The sequence below is a fragment of the Anabrus simplex genome, chromosome 14 (genome assembly GCF_040414725.1).
Source record: "Anabrus simplex isolate iqAnaSimp1 chromosome 14, ASM4041472v1, whole genome shotgun sequence".
Lineage (NCBI taxonomy): Eukaryota > Metazoa > Arthropoda > Insecta > Orthoptera > Tettigoniidae > Anabrus > Anabrus simplex.
In genome coordinates, this window is record NC_090278.1 from 27,479,387 (window position 1) to 27,497,637 (window position 18,251).

At 34.7% G+C, this 18,251-nt stretch overlaps 1 protein-coding gene across 3 annotated transcripts in view; it reads left to right on the forward strand.

Moving 5' to 3' along the window:
* ttk (zinc finger and BTB domain-containing protein ttk) overlaps positions 1–13,470 on the forward strand; it is a 436,183-nt gene extending 422,713 nt beyond the window's left edge. For 2 of the 3 annotated variants that reach the window (XM_067157914.2, XM_067157913.2), the window contains exon 5: positions 11,891–13,470. In XM_067157914.2, the coding sequence (XP_067014015.2) occupies positions 11,891–12,705 (815 nt within the window). In that variant the 3' untranslated portion in view covers positions 12,706–13,470. The remainder of the gene's footprint in view (positions 1–11,890) is intronic. The other variant, XM_067157918.2, reaches the window with a different exon arrangement.
* Positions 13,471–18,251: the final 4,781 nt, after the last annotated feature.

Here is an 18,251-nt window from a genome sequence, read left to right on the forward strand (position 1 = left end):
AGAAAAACATTCTCTGTTACATATTTTGCACAAAACTGATTAGTTTCAAATTTTCTTCTCTTTAGACAAGTTTACATTTTTACACTTTGAGAATATTGTAAAATCTCTCATTTACAGGCATGGAAGGGACGTAACAATTTTTCTGCATCTGGGAAGTGTCTTTTATTGGGAGAGAGGTTGCCCAATTTAATTTATAACATGCAGTATGTATACGTTCATTCTTTAAATGAGATTTATTAATTGTAAGTACAAAGCTTTGAATTAGAAAAGGTCAAGAGAAAGGAATATATCACGAAATATTTAATCTCAACAGCAAGGCCTTCGGGAAATTCATTTTTTGTCTTATCACAGTCTTCGCACTGTTGACTCGGTATGTTGTCTTTCTGATGCAATTTACTAAACGTCGCCACAATCCCCTGTTTGCAACTAGTGCTGTGGCCTCATTTTGTTCTATACCTCTTATCCTTAAATCATTAGAAACTGAGTGTAACCATCGTTGTCTTAGCTTTTTTTTTTTTTTTTTTTTTGTATCGTCCAACATCCCTTTAAATGTTGTGGCACTCGAGACAAAAAGCTGTGAAGTGAGAGAAGGGAAAAATAAAGTAACACTATGTGACGAGTTGATCGTGGTAAGGGAACTTCTAACCCTTCATCCAGGCAACGTTTTTATCTTCTCCTTTAGCATTTATCCCACTCCAACACGGGGTCACTAATTTGATTTTTCATTGCTATTTGGCACGATCATGGGTCTGGTCAGGGAGTAGGCCTGTAAACCTGAGTTCGTTGTGCAGAATATGAAACCAGCACTTCCAGCTAACTGTACTGGAGGACTAGGTGGCTGTGCTATGAGGTATAGTATTATTACAGAATCCTTCTTGTCACTACAATGCATTTCTGTACAATCTTCAGAACTAATTTTTCCATTTTTGTAACATACAGAATATTGGTATTAGATCTCAAAATCCTAGTTCTGTCCATTGTGAAGGAATGAAGCAAGCTTTAGGGCACCTTCTATACAGCAACTTCATACTATCTCTTGTAGGGCTGATCCGTTCATCTATATTATTGTTGTTTAGGTACTCTTTGTCCTTGGGCAACCTGCTGCTGTTGTGGATAGATTGTTCAATAAAAATATTGCCTGTCGTTTATCCATTGTAAGAATAATTGTTGGGCTCTGATAGTTAATAAGAGTAATGTACATTTTTTTATTATGGTTAGTTTTGTTCAAAATTTAACATTGGAATGCTTCGCCAATAGATGGTACATTGCAGACATAAAGCTGTACAAACTTTGTATGAAAGTTTTCAGTCACATGCTATTGCTAAACACTTTCGTAGAAGTATTGGCCAAAGACAAGAATTCACTGAAAAATTACTGTCTGGATCAAGCTGTACATGGGATTAATTATCTTATCATTTTAATGTTTATTCATTGTGAAGTAGGGTATACTTTTTTTGTGGGTCCAAGTACATTTTAATCGAAAGTGAAGAAGCCTACCTGCCAAAGAACAATTTTTATAATTTTTTTTTATTAGAGCTAGTAAAATGTAGTACTTTTGAAGAAATGGTGCATTCTTCTTGCGTCTGATTTTAAATCACTGTGTGGTAGCAGAGGATGGGGAAAACTCCAGTGCCTAAGAAATCTGGCAGTAGCAATATCACCTCCTATGAACTTTTCTGGGTATGTTAGTGTATGAAAGTGTGTTATACAATACATTAATGAGGTTAGATTTGGAAATAAGTTAGCTTTACTATTAATCGCTGTAAGTTTAATTTAATTTCACTTCACAGTATATTTGTGCTCCAATTAAAAACCTTTAATTTCAGTTTTCTCTGTTGTGTAACAGAATCCTGTGTAATGCATGATTTTTCAAAGAAGTATAGCAGCCAAGTTTTGTATTTCTTTCGTTTATATTCAGATGTATTGATTTGAATCTTTCTTGAAATAAACTCACAGCAACAATAAAACCATAATGAGGTTAGCACATTCATTGTTTCTTACACCATTTTAGGCCTGTTATCAAATCTTTTGAAGGAAATGCTTTTCTGCAGTGTGGAATATGGACCAAAGCTTAAGACAAAAAAAAAAAAAAAAAGGATACTTCGAATTTTCATCTTAAACCTATTTTCCTTTTACCTTTTTGTGTTTTTTTTGGAAGGAATAAATGCTGCCCATTGCTGTTCTCCTTTCTTTTAAATAAGAGACCCAAATACTTGGTAATTAAGAGTACATTAACCCAGCAGATTCATTGTAGAACAGTTCTGAGCAAATTAGTGGAGCTTTTAAACATGTAATATATTCATGGTGACTTGTTCTTATTACATACAGAAACTTATCTTGAAAAGTAGTGAAACATATTTAGCAGTTGTAACAGCTGTTCTTAAAAACAAATTAGGAAAGCAACACTAACATATTTTCCAGCTTACAGACTGTAGATCACTGCTGATGAGATCTAATGCAGAATTTTCCCACCAGTGTGGCCTTTGGCCAGTATGCATACTCCATGCTTCATTGAATTGCATTGTATCTTTGGCTTTTTCAGCCAATTACATACGACCATCAACTTCTGGATTTCTGTAATTCTCTGGCTCCTAATTCAGAGCTGTATCTGTGATGTTCAGATTTACATTTCTTTGACAAACATCATTAGGGTTAATTTAACTGCAGGTATAGTGTACGGAGTAGTATTAAATGTAATTAAAAAAAGTACATGTTTCAATGTAACTACAAAGACTTCTAACAAAATGGTCCCTGACCAAGTTTGCGTTACCATCAGTTTAAAAAAAATGTTTATCTTCTTTTGAAAGAAACATTTTTGTATGCACTTCTTTTAATTTACTCCTGGCACAAACTGCAAACATTGGAAATACATTTCTCCACAGATTGATGCTGACAGGCAAATTTATATTATACAGAGCTAACTTTTGCCAAAATTTAGCATTGTGCATGGAGCCGTGAGATCAGGCATGGTTAAGTAAGGTCTTCATAGGACATCTAGAGCTTGGCACGGTATGCACAAAAGAACAACTCTGAATCATATAGTATTGTGTTTAATAGGCATTTGCTTAGGTTCTTCATGTAGCATTCCAGTCCTCTGATGGTTGGTGCCTCCTCCGGAATGTGCGTACCTGTTAATAATGTGGTATTGAATATTCTGTGTTACATCTACATTCCTTGGCCTGTGGTTGATGCTTGATGCTCCCATCGATATTATGAAGCAGCACCGGTAACTCATAAAACAAAACTTGCCGATGGGTTTCAAGTGGGAGGTCACGGTTGCATACAAGATGTTTTAATTTCAGAAACACACTTCTTAATATTCTGATTCTGGCATTGATTTCTACAAGTAGATCCCATTTATGTGTTAACCAGCAACCTGAAATGTGTCACCCTTGATGTTTCTGTCCAGGGTGATAACAGCATTGTTGATATTCTGTTTGCTGATGACCATTAATTTGATTTTCTAGAAGTTTATTCTAAGGCAAGGATTGAAGAGGGAAATATAACCTTGTCTCTAAATATCTTAATCAATTGAAGATGTGGTTTTTTATTACAAAGTATTAGTTGTGTAAATTACTAAACAACACTCAGCTAACTAGGAAAAGGGTCATTAAATAAACTGATATTCTACTCTGTTAAAAGAATCAATTTTCAGCTTGTTTCTTTCCTGAATTTTTACTTGAGAAACATGTTCTGCCAGACAGTCCATTCTTATATTAGAAAGAATTCTCTCTATACCTTGCTAGGTATAATATTTAAACAGTGTAGCATTTTTATTTTGTTGAATATTGGATGTTTGCTGGCATAGACATTAGTTGATTGGTATCTGAACCAAGAACTGGTTCATTATTTATCTTTTTTTAAAATAATATTTTCCCTTTGATGAGATTGCATTTTAGCACTTTAGTAGTTGCAAAATCAAAGTAAGGTAAATTTTGAACTTTGTGTCAGATTGGTCTTGTCAGCAATGGGTTTTTTGCTAGTGGTTTGTCGCACCGGGACATAGAAGGTTTTGTTTGTTTGAGGATGTGTCCTTAATATACAACCTGATGTAAAATGGGAAACCACAGAAAACCATCGTCAGAGCTGCCGAGGGTGGAGTTCAAACCCACCATTTCCCGAATGCAAGTTCAACACCTATGTGACCTGAACTGTGCAGCCAACTTACTTAGTGGTAAAATATAGGTTACAGGCATGTTAAATAATCCATAGTACTGTAGATATTTTGTTCAAGGGGATTTATACACTAAAAGCACTTTTCATTTGCTTTCTTTTAGCTGCATCTGATAAATCACATCTTCCTTAGTCCCTGCACCAATTTTCATGCACAAATTCCCAGTTTAAAAAAATACATCATATCAGGGCTAATCACCGGACAAATTAGCATGGAAAACTGAAAACATGGATAATATGATGTTATGTATTCTTGTTTAAATAATTCGCTGCAACGGTATCTGCACTTAGATGCTTGCCTCGCATAGCAATTTCCCATATTCCATATTGCTCTAATTTAAACCTTGTAAACCAACTGACAGTGCACAAAATGAACCTTCCAAGCCTAAAGCCCCATGAACAATTTTGCTTTCTCAGCACATATAGCACCTGAAATTGGTATCCCAATTTCTTCTGATGAAACCATTATAACAGCGCTGCATCCAAGTTATCGTAAGTCTACTTCATACATGTTCGTTTTGAGGGTTCTGCTTCACTGCTTTGATTTCTAGTGAATTCTAAGGGTTTCTATTTGCTATTTTTAATGTGTCTGAACACCAATCCCATAATAATTTGCTAATTTCTTTACTGATTTTCCTCTCAACATTTTCAATTGATTAAAGACTATGTTTTAAAGTTAAAAGGACTTCCTTCACTTCATAGTCATGGCTGCTATCACAAAACACCAATGAAGAAATGCTATACAGTACATTGTTTAATATTTGATTCTCGAGCAAAGCATGCCGAAAGCGCACTTGCTGTCATGAACATGCTTGAATTTAAAGTGCGCAACTCACACATGTCAAAGGTGCCAACAATTACAGATTGTTCATAATTATTACGGATTTTAGCTTATGATAACTGTATTATGGTCCAAGGGAAAATGATTATGGAAAAGCAACATTATCATGAAAAAAAAATCTGCAAAAAGAAGGAATGAAGAAAAACGTTAAATTCTTTTTAGCATACTGCTCAACCCTCCTCTTTTCAATGCTTGTGAGTTGGGAACTAAACTTATTCGATCATCTGTTACTTTTGCCACCCATGAGCATTGTGAAATTTGTTGTCAATGAAGGAGTTCTAATCTACTCTTCTCCATTATAGAACCTTAGGTAATGTATTTGCAGTACTGTATTAAGTGTACCTCACAGTAACTTTCCCACAGTAGGAGTTTTCAGTGTTGATAGGAAAAATCAGACAGAATTCAGGCCTACTTTAAGTACAAATACACTGGAATCACTCATGGTCCAGAAGACGAAAACATTATCACAGTGGGGAAGGATGCTTCAAGAAAACCTACACTGAAAAGCAGCTGTTGAGTGTGAAATAAGCTACAAATTTTTTTTTTCAAATTGTGCGATTTTTTTTGTGTAATATGATATACTTTTGAACATGTTGCTGTTGAGAAGGGCAAAGGACATAGTCATTATCGAGAGGAGAAGAGTAGGCTTTGGATTTGACTCAAACTTTTTTGATTGGGGGGGGATTACTGATAACCCACTTCAAAAGTTGGCACCTCTGACAGTGTTCAAAATTAAATAAATAAAGGAAATAAAATAAAAATAATAATACAGTAAACCTCAGGGGTGCACGAATAACCTACATACAGATAATTGGGAGTTTGCTGTATTTGCATTTTATTGAAAAGTTGTGTGCTCTAGTCAGAATATTGAGCATGGCATATGAGCACAAAACACTGCTCTGTACTTTGTATGTTGTGCGAGTTGCATTATTACTCTCTTGGTCAGTGAACAAATCAAGAATCAAGCTATTTTGAACACACATTTTGTAACACAATGCATGATTCACTAAAAACAAAGTATTCAGAATTCTGTAGATGTTGCTCTTCTGGAGGATGAACTAAAATGACCACATTTAAAGATTGAAGAATTATAGATGAAAACCACCAAAGTAACATGTACTGTGAAAAATTATTCTATTAAAACATTCACTGGTGTATTAAACAGTCCTGGTAATACTGCTTATTTATGTCTGCCTGTTAGCTCCGTTTCTTGATACGAAATTGGGGATGAGGCGAGATAAATTTATATGGCATTTTTTTTTGGCCAGATTTCCTTCCTGACACCAACCACAGTTGAGGAGTTAATGAAGGTGAAATGAATGATGCTGAATAGAATTGGGTAAGGAGGTGGAAGGAATTGGATGTGGCCTATGAATTGAAACTCTCCTGGCGTTTGCCTGGAAGTGAACATGGGAAACCACAGAAAACTATTCTCAGGACAGCCAACAGTGGGTTTCATATCCACACGTCTCCCAAATCCAGAACTGTGCTCTATATCGTAGTGCATTGCCATGCATGGCCACTCCACATGGTCTGATGGTACTACTATGTATACGCAGTGCTTCCTAAGAAAAGAAAGGTGGCGGTACTCACCCGAACTTGTTCATAAACTGAATCTCTCACTGATTTTACTACTGGCCCTCTCTGAAGAAATTTCTGGAGATACTTCAAACTTCAAAAGAATGTCATGCTTTCTTTTATTGTGCACCGGTACAAAATCATATTTTATTGATTTCAATTCTCTAACTTATGAAACATGTGCACCTCTTGCTCCCACTGAATAACCATGAGCTTGGTTGCCTTGGCAGCATAAAACAGGTTTTTTAAAAATGCTTTTCAAATGATTTAGAAACAATGAAAGATTTAATTTAAAAATAAATTAATCCCAGATCAACTATGATGGTTACGTATTTACTAGTTGTTTGCTGCTACGTTGGTACTAACGGATACTGTTAGATTGCCCTTGACAAGAACAGTTTGTTTGCTGAAGAGTGAGGAAACCAACCCTGTACTCTATTGTATTCCAGTAACCAAAAACATTGGAGGATAAGGAAGAGAAAGACAGAGATCATCTCTCTTGTTCTTCAACTCCAAAGTATGAAATGGTTAATAGGAGAAGAATGATGATTTTAGAATGGTTGTTTACAGAAACTTCAATCGTGCTTGTAGGCATTATACATATAGAAACTTAACAAAAACTGACAAACAAGCTTTATTTTAAGCCATCAGCCAACACTACAAAGGAAATGTGATGGGAATATTCCAAATAATATACAATTCATTTTCTTTTCTTTTCTTTTCTTTGCGAAAAAGATGCTGGTACTGCATGCTGCCACAAAAAGGCACTGTGTATACGTCTGCATTGGAACTTAGGCTACATTTAGAATGGTACTTTGCTAGTTATTTGCTGCTGTCATCTGAATCTTTGTTGCTACTGTGTATGATCCACAGTAGCTGGAGAAGCGAGTCACTGCCTGATGTTGAAACCATGGCAATGTTGTTGACTCCAATATCTGTTGATAATGACTTTTGTACACTGATGGTATTGTGTTTTTAACAAATATGGAAACTTTATTTTGAAAAGCTGTTAATAACCAATTGTATCACATAAAGAAAATTCCTAAAATAATTGCAGGGGTATGGAATAGTTTCTGAATTATTTGTTCAGTAGTATATGCAGCCCCTTAAAGTATTGAGAATTAAAATCCTGATATCTGAGATAATTTCATAATGGTCATTTTATTTTCGTACAACCAACTGTGCAGGGAACAGGTGCATAGAGGCACATTATTTATGAACAGATAATAAAGAATGTGGATAATTGTAAACATGTTGTTTCCTTGCGATGAGTATGAAGTGTTTATATTATTCTGGTTTGAAGCAGCAGCAATAGAGAGCTGCTAAGCTCTAGTTTTGACAACATTTTCAAAGAATTCCTTTGTGCATACAGGTTAAGCGTGAAAGAACCATTCATAAGTAGTGCTTTAATTACTCCATATAGTTCATACAAGTGACTATTACATTACGTAGTTTTGCAGTTTGTGTTCAAGCATTCCGATAGGATTTCGTTAGTTTTCAGAGAAGACAAACAGCAGTAATGATATATATATGTTTACCACTGATATCTTTTAAAAATTAACATTGCCATTTTTTTCTTTCCAGTATTGTGCTATCAATTTTGGAGGCAAAATAGTGTTTGTATTTCTTGCAGTATAAGCTGTCAACCTGACAAGGCTAGTTAGTCACTGGTATTTCTACCTTTTCTACAAGTTTCATTAATTTATTGCAACGATTTGTCTTAAAGAAGAATTAAAGAGTACCTCAGTCTTTTGTATTAAATCACTTTTTTATAATCTTGCGACAACAATCTACATAATGCACTTCCAGTTTTTTCTTCTTGGAATTGTGGTCACAGGTTTGGCAAAACATCTGTAGTTACATGATTCTGGGATATGATAGCTGAAAGACATTGTTACTTCTCGCCAAAGTGGCCAGGGTTTGAATCTCTGCTAATGCGTGTGAGTTTTCTGAAATGAAAAATCACATCCCTCTGGTTTGGATCACAATATCAATGTTAAGAGTCTCATTATGAGTCTCATATCCACTCGCGTAAAACTAGATTTAAAAAAAAAAGAAAAATTATTAGTCCTACAGCATAGTCCAACCACTTGATGTTGCACGAACTTGCAGCAGTTCTGCTTTTGCCTTTAAGGAATAAGTTCAAAGTAGCCTGTGTCTTAAACACAACCTCATGTATTAAAGGGGGAAGGGAGCAGAAGAAAATCATGACATACAGACTCTTACTGACGAACTAGCAACTCACCCCGGGTTTGCACAGGGGCAATTTTGAATTTATTGTGATAGGCCTTTAGGCTTTACAAGATTTTTTGTAGGCAACATTATTTGTTTGCTTCTGTATGTATGGACATAGTTCAGTGCAACATTTTTCCAAGGCCCATCTGGATATCTGCCTGTAGGCTTACTCCTTTCTCCACGAGCGATATTTAAACCTAGCGCTTTCACTCAACCAACAGTAACTCTGAAACCATTCATTCAATACTATAATGTGTATTTTTACATTAATGAGATTATTAGGGCGATAATTCATTTTGATTGGGTTTACACTATCTCAAAATATGGTTTCTAATTTCAAGGTTGATTCTTTACTACAAACTCTTAATGAAGAAACACTTCTTGAGAGCTACCTTTTACACTGTTGCGTACTTTTTTCCAGAGATTTGTATGCTATAACAGTATTCTTCCTCACATACTTCAGGATCTATTGTTGATAGATGAGGCAGTGTAAGTTAAGAAAGTGCTTATAAGTGGTTGTTTGTTTTTATTTACTGGACTAAAATCACCACTTCTCAGCTTTGTTTAGTCTTAGATTAATGTTTCACACCTTCCTCGATCAGTGCTTTGTACAGTCGTGAAAAGTACATCAAAATACATTTGGTGGTTCCGGAGATTAGCCCGTACATACACAGACATCTACTGGGGACTTTATTTTATAATAAGTATAGATTTTTAAAAATTCTAATTTTGTTTCATGTGTTTCATAGCCTATGTTTTAAGTGATTCTAATAATTTTACCTCTCTAAACAAAGTAGGCGATAGGCTTCTGGGCTTATGCCATGTCAAGAAAATAAGGTGAAATTCTTTACGTTTTGCAGAAAACTCTGCTCTGCGTCATCAGAAGAAATCTTGACTGTCCACGAGAAAGGCTTCTTAAACCGTAAAGAATTTCACCTCATTTTCTTGACATGGCATAAGGCCAAAGGCCTGTACAGTATCATGTCTATAAATATGGGCTGTGAAAGCATCAATGGCAAAGTTTTATAACATTAGTCTTCTCTGGTATTCGTACTTGTTGAATGTCAAGTGGTTGAGACTATTCAGTTGTAGCATATTGTAAAGGGAATCCACAGGCCGAAGGGTGGTTTGATCCTCAACATATCTACCACAAGCTATAATTGTAGCATAAAAGAATATAAAGAGCATAAAAGAATATAAAGATATATTTTGTGAAATATTTACCACATCTGCAGTAAAGTTGAATGTGTGCTTCTTGCAGTAAGTTAATGGAACTTCACTATAGGTTTTAGGTTAAGGCTGTTCTTTTTATTATTAGAAGAGTCAAGTAAGCGAAATGTTTTGCTTTGTTATTTAAAAAAGTTAGAAATAATTTGAACAGTTTTGTCTTCAAATGGTGCCTAGCAGTTTGTTTTGTATTCTTATTTTATATATTATAAATATATACATAATTGGTAGTTTGTTATTATTAAAATATTATGATTAGACTAATTATTGTTGTAATATTTAAAGAAATACAATTAAAAGAAAGAGGAAAAGATCATTTTCCTGTTTCATGTTTGTAACATATGTACTTTTTGCTTTAATCATTTCCCCCCACTGTTATTTACTATAGAGCATGTTTATATACCTGTGTTATCACAAGCATTGCGTATAAAAACCATCATCTCATGAGTTTTAACCAGTCACATTGTTGTAATTGATTGGTTATTATGTAAATGTAGCTCATGTTAACTTAGCAACAAAAAGTATAATTAAGAGAGAAGAACTAATATGGAGAAATAAAGAGAGATCACCCTATTTTTACATAATATCTTACAGTGATACATTAATAAAATTTTAACGAAGTTGAATTGTTTCAGAGAAGTGGATAGTAGGAAATTTAAAAATAATCTATATTATATAAATATATATAAAGAAAATTCTATCTGGTTTTCTTTGATATTGTAATGTCTTGACAAATTCTTTATGTAATTTTTTCATATTAAATAAATCTACCTCCAAGGAAAATGGTGTATTGTTTTCTTTATAAAATGTCTTATATAAACCTGACCTATAAAACATACCATCTTTTTTTTTTTTTTTTTTCTCCATGAAGAAACTTTATAAGGCAAATATACATTATGTGATATACTCCCACAGATATAATTTGAAGATTGTAATATTAACACACATCTTCATCACTCTGAAAGCAAGAACTTTTCACTGCAGAGTTTGTACCATTATCGATACATCCTTTTTAGGAATACCTGTTATGACTTCCAAACTTGCTTCTTAATTTCAGGATATGCTGATGGTACTTGTAATTAATTGAAGGAATTCAGGTTTTACTTCTGTTCATCATCTGGCTTGTTCTTCAGCCTGACAATAATACGTGAACACATTATGACAATTGACACCCACAGGGGGAAACACAAGGAAAGGCACAGATTCCAAGAATTGAGAAAATGTAATTGTAATATTTAAAGACTGTGTTCTCCCATGCAAGGTGAAACTTCTACCTTTGATTTGACTGGAACTTTCTATGTTTTACCCATGTTTCACGGCCAATCGAAAGGTTTCAAACAATGCCACTAGATGTTTGGGTTGTCTCAATTTTTGTAATTTGTGATCATTGCCTTTTTTTTTCCTTCTGTGTTCTTCAATTGTAATACAGTAGTTTAGAAGCTCATACTAATTCAGCCTTTTATGCTGTGTCGTCTTATATTTCTAACTATGAGATGGGTTAATTTTTTAAGGTTTTGAATTTTATGACTTTTTACTTCCCAAGATTATTTTTTCTGTATTCAACAGGTTCTCTTAGATTTACTGAAGAGCTCTTGCCAGTGTTATCAGTGTTTAATCTTGATTTGTTCTCGTATACTGAAACGATAAAGATTCCATTTCATTAAACACAGTGTTCCTCTCTTAGTTAAAAAAGTTAATCATTTTAGCTGTAATGAAGTCTAATATCTGTTTTCTGTTTATTTATTTGGAGCTTTTTTTTTTTTTTTTTCATATTATAAACTGCGTATATTCTATATTTGGTGATATTACCTTAAAAGATTCTTCCTTATTTTACAGATTCTTCAACTTACGAGTTCATTGATGAGCATCCTTCAATAACATTTGAACTATGCAGTACAAGTGATTCATACCATTCATCAGGAGGTGGAGTTACTCTCATCGGAGATGGAGTGTCAGAGGACCAGAAGCTGGGCCTTGTAGTCCATGCAATGCCTGAAGGAACTGCTGGAGTTCATTTCCTGAGCCACGAGGCATCAGTGGATGATGATGGAGGAGGGGGATGCATTGTAGTAACAAAATGTGAGGAAACGGACTCGGAAGAGTTGCTCCAATTGGAGACAGGTGGAGTTCGTGGGAAGCAGGAGTTGTTGGAGTATCTCATTCGTGAGGATGGTAGTGTGGTGTGTAAGTGGTGTGGGGAGGTTCTACCATCACGTACTCACTGGTACCGTCACAAATACAAGTTCCACGTACCATCATCGGGTAGTTCAGGTGCTCCTTCACCTGCGAGCCTTTTTAAATGTCATAGGTGTAATGTTTTCTTCAAATCGAGGAAAGGGTTCACAGGACATATTGCTTCTAGGCATGCCAACGAAGATAATGGAAAAGACATTTCATCGAACGTTATGACAAGAGCAGCGAGTGCTTTGGATGCTAGTGGGTCAGGTTCGTTGGGGCGGGCATCAATGGGGCGTAGAAGTACGAGAAGTTCAGAGGCGGCAGCAAAAGGACCAGACTATGAGAGACAAAGGGAACGCGAAGAGAAATTGGTGGCAGATATCATCGAAAAAGTGAGACGGGAATGCGAAGCACAGGGTGAGACTGTGTCGAGAAGAGGATATTCGAGAAGAACCACTGTCATGAACTCGTGAGAGGTGGCTATTAGTTGTTCCATTAGAGTGATTGTTCTTGATGTAGACAAATTTGTTTCTGTGTAAGAGTCGATCATATCAAAGATCTTGATGCCTAAGAAACATTCTGTGTGGTGCTAAACCTATCTTTGAGGGAAGTTAAAGAGAAATTCTTTGCTTAATTGCTAGATTGAAGATGAATATTTTGCATAAATTTGGAAGGAATACAGAAATAATCCAGAGTTAATGCCTTTGAGTAGTATAGCTGGCCAGTTGCAAATTCTGTATCAAAACTTTTTTTTAAAGAAGTTTTATCTTAACTCTTGATCTTAGCAAAATTTAATTATTCAGTTTTAATTGCTGAGTTGCTGAACATTTATTGGGTTTCAGTGATGATGGAACATAACTCTTTATGTGGTTATTATGACACTGATATAGGTTCACAGTAGAATTTAGGTGGCATTTACTAATGTTTACTAATGTTGTACATAGTACACAAGACAGAGTATGTCATGAAAAATGGATTTTAATGCAGCGAGGATGTCATAAAATGTGCTCATTTGTTCATTTTACACCAACTAAGAACTGAGAGGACTAATTTGTATCTGAAAGTGGCAGTATATTTATATATTACTTGATAAACAATTTTAAAGGTACATTCTTTAAAACTCACATACATTTGAAATTTACTTGAACTGCCATATGACACTACTTACAAATCTGAACAGAAAGTAATATAGATTTATAAGCATTTTGTTCATTTTTAAAAAATGAAACAAGCATTGAATTAGTGTTATCCTTCAATAAGGTTGAAGAATTTTTAATAAATAATTACTTAACAAACCATCATAACAAAGAAATCCACAACTTAAGAGAAAATGTATCTTTATTAATTTTAAATAGGATTAATTAAAATATTTTAGGACATTGAATTTTAAATTTTTCTTTTAATTTCTTGTATGTATTTGTTAGGAAATGTCCTTGCAATAAAATATACAAACCCAAAGGTGTTATGTATCTGACGTTGTAAAATGAGCTAATGTTAACTTATCCACCTTAGTTGCCAGTCAACCATAAAACTGATATTTTAAAATGATATATTATTTGTGTTAGTAATTGGAAAAGAGATGTTTTTCATTGTATTTAAATGTTTTACAATGGCTCCATCCATATTTTGTGCATACAAGTCGAGTAATGTTTGAATGAAGACTGGAGTGTCATGATAGAACTGAATTTTGGTAATGGATTCAGAGTTCTTCTTTACCTCAGATATATATCCAGTGCTAGGTGGCCTAATTTGTGAGAAAATTCAAATGTATTCTGAACGCTGGAAGGAATAACCATCTATAATGAAACCATTCTATCATCATCCTATAGATCATTCCATGTTAAGAAAACTGTATTGATCTTATGGCAACAGGATTGCCATACCAAACGGCTTTGTTCAACACCATCACGGGAAAACTGTGGCACATAAATTTGTGAAACTCAGTATTTAAGTTTAAGATAAGATGGGGAACTGGGAGTTTAGAGGGGGCTCCTTTTTGTGTTCACAGGGTACGGGAAAACGATGTCACATACATGAGTAAAACTCTGTATTTAAGTTAAAGACGAAAGGTAGAAGGAACTAAGCTGAACTCTAGGGGATTGGTGATGGGGGGGACGGTAGAGGGAGGTACATTTTGAAATTCACAGGATAATGAGAAAATAGCAGAACATTAATTTGTGAAGCTTCATTTTTAAGTTGAAGATAAAGGGGAAAAAAATAAGCTGCAAATTAAGCACAGTTTATTGTTGTTTCTTCCTCAGCCTCATCCATAAAGTAAATAAATCACTCTAATAATGTTAAGAAAGATATTGCAGACAAAGGGTAATTAAACACAAAAAACCCACATAATACAAGTATGCACTGATATAAGGACTAAAAACATATGCACCACATAAAATGACAACTTCTCTACAACAGCAATAAGCTACTAGGATTCACAGAGTAAACAGATTACACGTTAGAGTATCAGAGTGACACAGAAAAAAAATGAAGGAAGGCGACAAAGCTGTAGCTGTTCTCGTCATTGTGCTTCCTTCCTGGGAATGTATTTATGACATAGAAAAGCTTGAGTCATTAATTTAATAATGTACAGGCAAAAAATGCTTCATCCTTTTTTTCTTTCTTTCATAGTACAATATAAAGTACATTATAATATTCCTTAATCACGAAAAATTATGGGTGTCTAACAGGGAGTGTGTTCGCTCATTGTAGGTCCATAAGAGCAATACTGTTTTCTTAACACGGAATGACTTATAAAAGTGTTAAGGACAGATGGTCATGAATAGGACTAAAATTTCATTTATTTTTCTCTTGCTTTGAAAAGCAAACATCCCTGAATAAGAATATGGATCATTCATGTGTATTTTTATACAAATTCACAAAGAAATTAATGAAACATACAATGCCTCACTCTGAGACACAGACTTCAGCTGTAATTTCCCATGAAATAATTTCATTCACTTTTTGGTACACATTGCATATGTGAAGTAGTAAATATCTGTGTCTTTCTGTCTTCAATATCACAACATATACAGTGTTGTTTCAATATAATTTCACTGTGGCTTCATAACCTTCTGCCCTTAAAAAGCAACTGGCTGGTAGCAGAATTAAAATGCATGGTGGATCCTAGTTGACAGACTTGATAACTTACTCTTTTAATATTTTATGAAACACCTTGAGAATGAGCCTCAGAAGATGATCAAAATACTTCCAACACTGAAATGATTAAAACTACAAATATTAGATATGCTGTCACTTTGTAGACTGATACCTTGTTGATTGTTCTTTAGGCTGAAGGTCTTTGATATGAAGCATATATTTTTGGATTGTAGAAGTGAGTGAATGGCCTTTTTACCAATCATTGTTTTCTTCTGTGTCTCAAGCAAAAGAAGAATGAATGTGTTGTTACACAACAAGAGGTTGCAGATAGTCACAGGAATATTTGTATAATGCAAAAATGGTTTTTTTAACACCAGTGATATATTTGAAGTACAAGATTAGTTTGAAGTACACACTATTTATATTTTATGCAGGAGTGGGTTGGAAAAGAACAGGAAATTGATCTTGGTTAAATGCCTTAAATTAAGTGGTTTTTTTATAAACAGACAAAACATTTCCTACTTTAATTGCTGAATTTTAATAATTATTATAAGCATATATTTTGGAGAATTATAATTTTTAAAATTACTCTCGAAAATTGTTAACTAGAATTTTTTTTAAAGGACCTTTTATTAATTTTTTTTTTTTTTTTACAACTGTCTTCATGTCGCACTGACACAGGCAAGTCTTATGGCGATGATGGGATAGGGTAGCGCTAGAAGTGGGAAGGAAGCGACTGTGGCCTTAATTAAGGTACAGCCCTTGCATTTGCCTGGTGTGAAAATAGGAAACCATGGAATACCATCTTCAGGGCTGCCAACAGTGGGGTTCAAAACTGCTGTCTCTTGAATGCAAGCTTACAGCTGCACATCCCTAACAGCACGACCAACTCGCTCGGTTTTATTAAAAGAAAAACTGTCTTATTTTGTTGCTGTTAAAAAATAAATTTATATCTCTAAAATGCTTGCTGCAGTAAATATTTTGTGAACAATTACCATTAATATTTTTTAAGTGAGTGTGCTAAAAAATTACATTGAAAAATCATTGAAAAACAGGATGTATTCTCTCATTCTGCATAAGTAACTTTAAAGTGTTTGTTGCTGTATGAAGTGCTTCGGGATAACAACTGATACACAGTGCTATGCCACAGTCTCTTCACACATCCTGATTCCCTTCTCATCTTCTTCCTCTTTGCTCTGGGACAGGAATTTGTCTGGGAATTTGAAAAGTAAAAATGAAGTTATATGCTATCTTGTGGGTACTATATGTATAATATGTGGTAACTATATGCACAAACATTTATGTTTTTAAGTGTATTTACTAGATATTATTAGGTTCCCCGAATAATGTCAGGGTTTTAATATTTTGTAAAAATATAAATCTGAGGTTACTTGTGTCATCTCATTCTGGCAAGGGCTACTAATGAGTAGTTGAAACATCAATATATTTATATTTTCAACATGGTATAATTATTGTTGCTCTTTATTTCCATTTTCTTTCCTGTACTTGATTATAAATTTAATCACGTTTAATGTAACGTAATTTTCTACTTTTATATTACTAGCATGCATAGCCCCAAGGTCACTCAGGTGGGAAAAGTGGGCAAAAGTGAGTCTATACTATGGTGACAAAAATTTTGTTGAGCGTTTGGGAGATAAATCTACATTAGTATAAAATCCAGCGTTTGAGTTTTCAAAGATCCATTATGAGCTGTTGTATAAATTAGCATTCAGAGAAGACATAAGCATACCATATTCAATAACACAGTGGTACACACAGTAGAGGTGTACATACATACCAGCTCTATCAAAGAAACACAAGAATGATTCCAGAACAAATTTCCACTTTCCAGTTCAAGATTTATTTAAAAAGTTGGTACAGATATTTTCATTAATCCTTTTATTGCAATATTTTTTGGAGAAGGAATGGTTTAAAATCAAGTGCCCAACCATTATTGAAGACTGATTTTTCTTTGCAGTGTCATCGTATGCATCACTCCATGAATTTAAATATTTTTTGTATGAGCCTGTGGATGGTTGAAAAGTAACTGGAGTGCACCTAGGTTTACATCTTGTAGGAAGTCATGTCGGCAGATTGGTAAATGTTTACCTTACCGCTGTGTGGAATTGTTTGTTATCTAAATAGACTACAGATATACTGCCTATACATTTGTGAATACAATAATCCTGAATGGACTTAAAGAAATATTATTGTAACACCATGTTTCATCATCATCAGTTTTTATTATGCTTCTGATCACAGTGTAAAGCTCAGCTATTATATAACACATACACATATAAAAATACTTGCTTACGTAGTCGGTCCTCTTCTACCTTGCAGTATCGAGGTTTTCCAGAGGGTCCTCAAACGCGTTCTGTCTTGGGCCAGCTCCTTCCCTCTCCACTCTCCACCCCTGTCCTCAACAGCTGCCTTCACATCATCTTCTGGGTTTCCCATGCGGTCTTGCTCCTTGCATTCTGGCATCCAGAGCTTGTTTAGCCATACTGGTGTCATCCATTCTTTGAATATGCCCGAACCATCGTAACTGGCTCTGTTCAATTTTCTCGAGCACAGGTGATACGTCAAGAGTAGTTCTGATGGTCTGGTTCCTGATTCTATCCGTTCTCGTTTTCCCCTCTATTTTGCGGAGAAATCGTATTTCTGATGCCTGAATTGTACTCTGATGTTTGCTGGTCAATGTCCAGGTTTCACAGCCATAAAGCAAGGTAGGGAGGGAGATAAATCACTTTGTATAGGGTTCACAAAGTTTCATGGATTTAGTCACAGATGGATTGTGAAGGAAATTGCTGCCATTGATGTTTTTACGGCCCATGCTTATAGATATGATACAGGCTTTTTGGGCTTATGCTGTGCGCAGAGCGCTCTGCGAAACAAAGAATTTCACCTTATTTTCTTGACA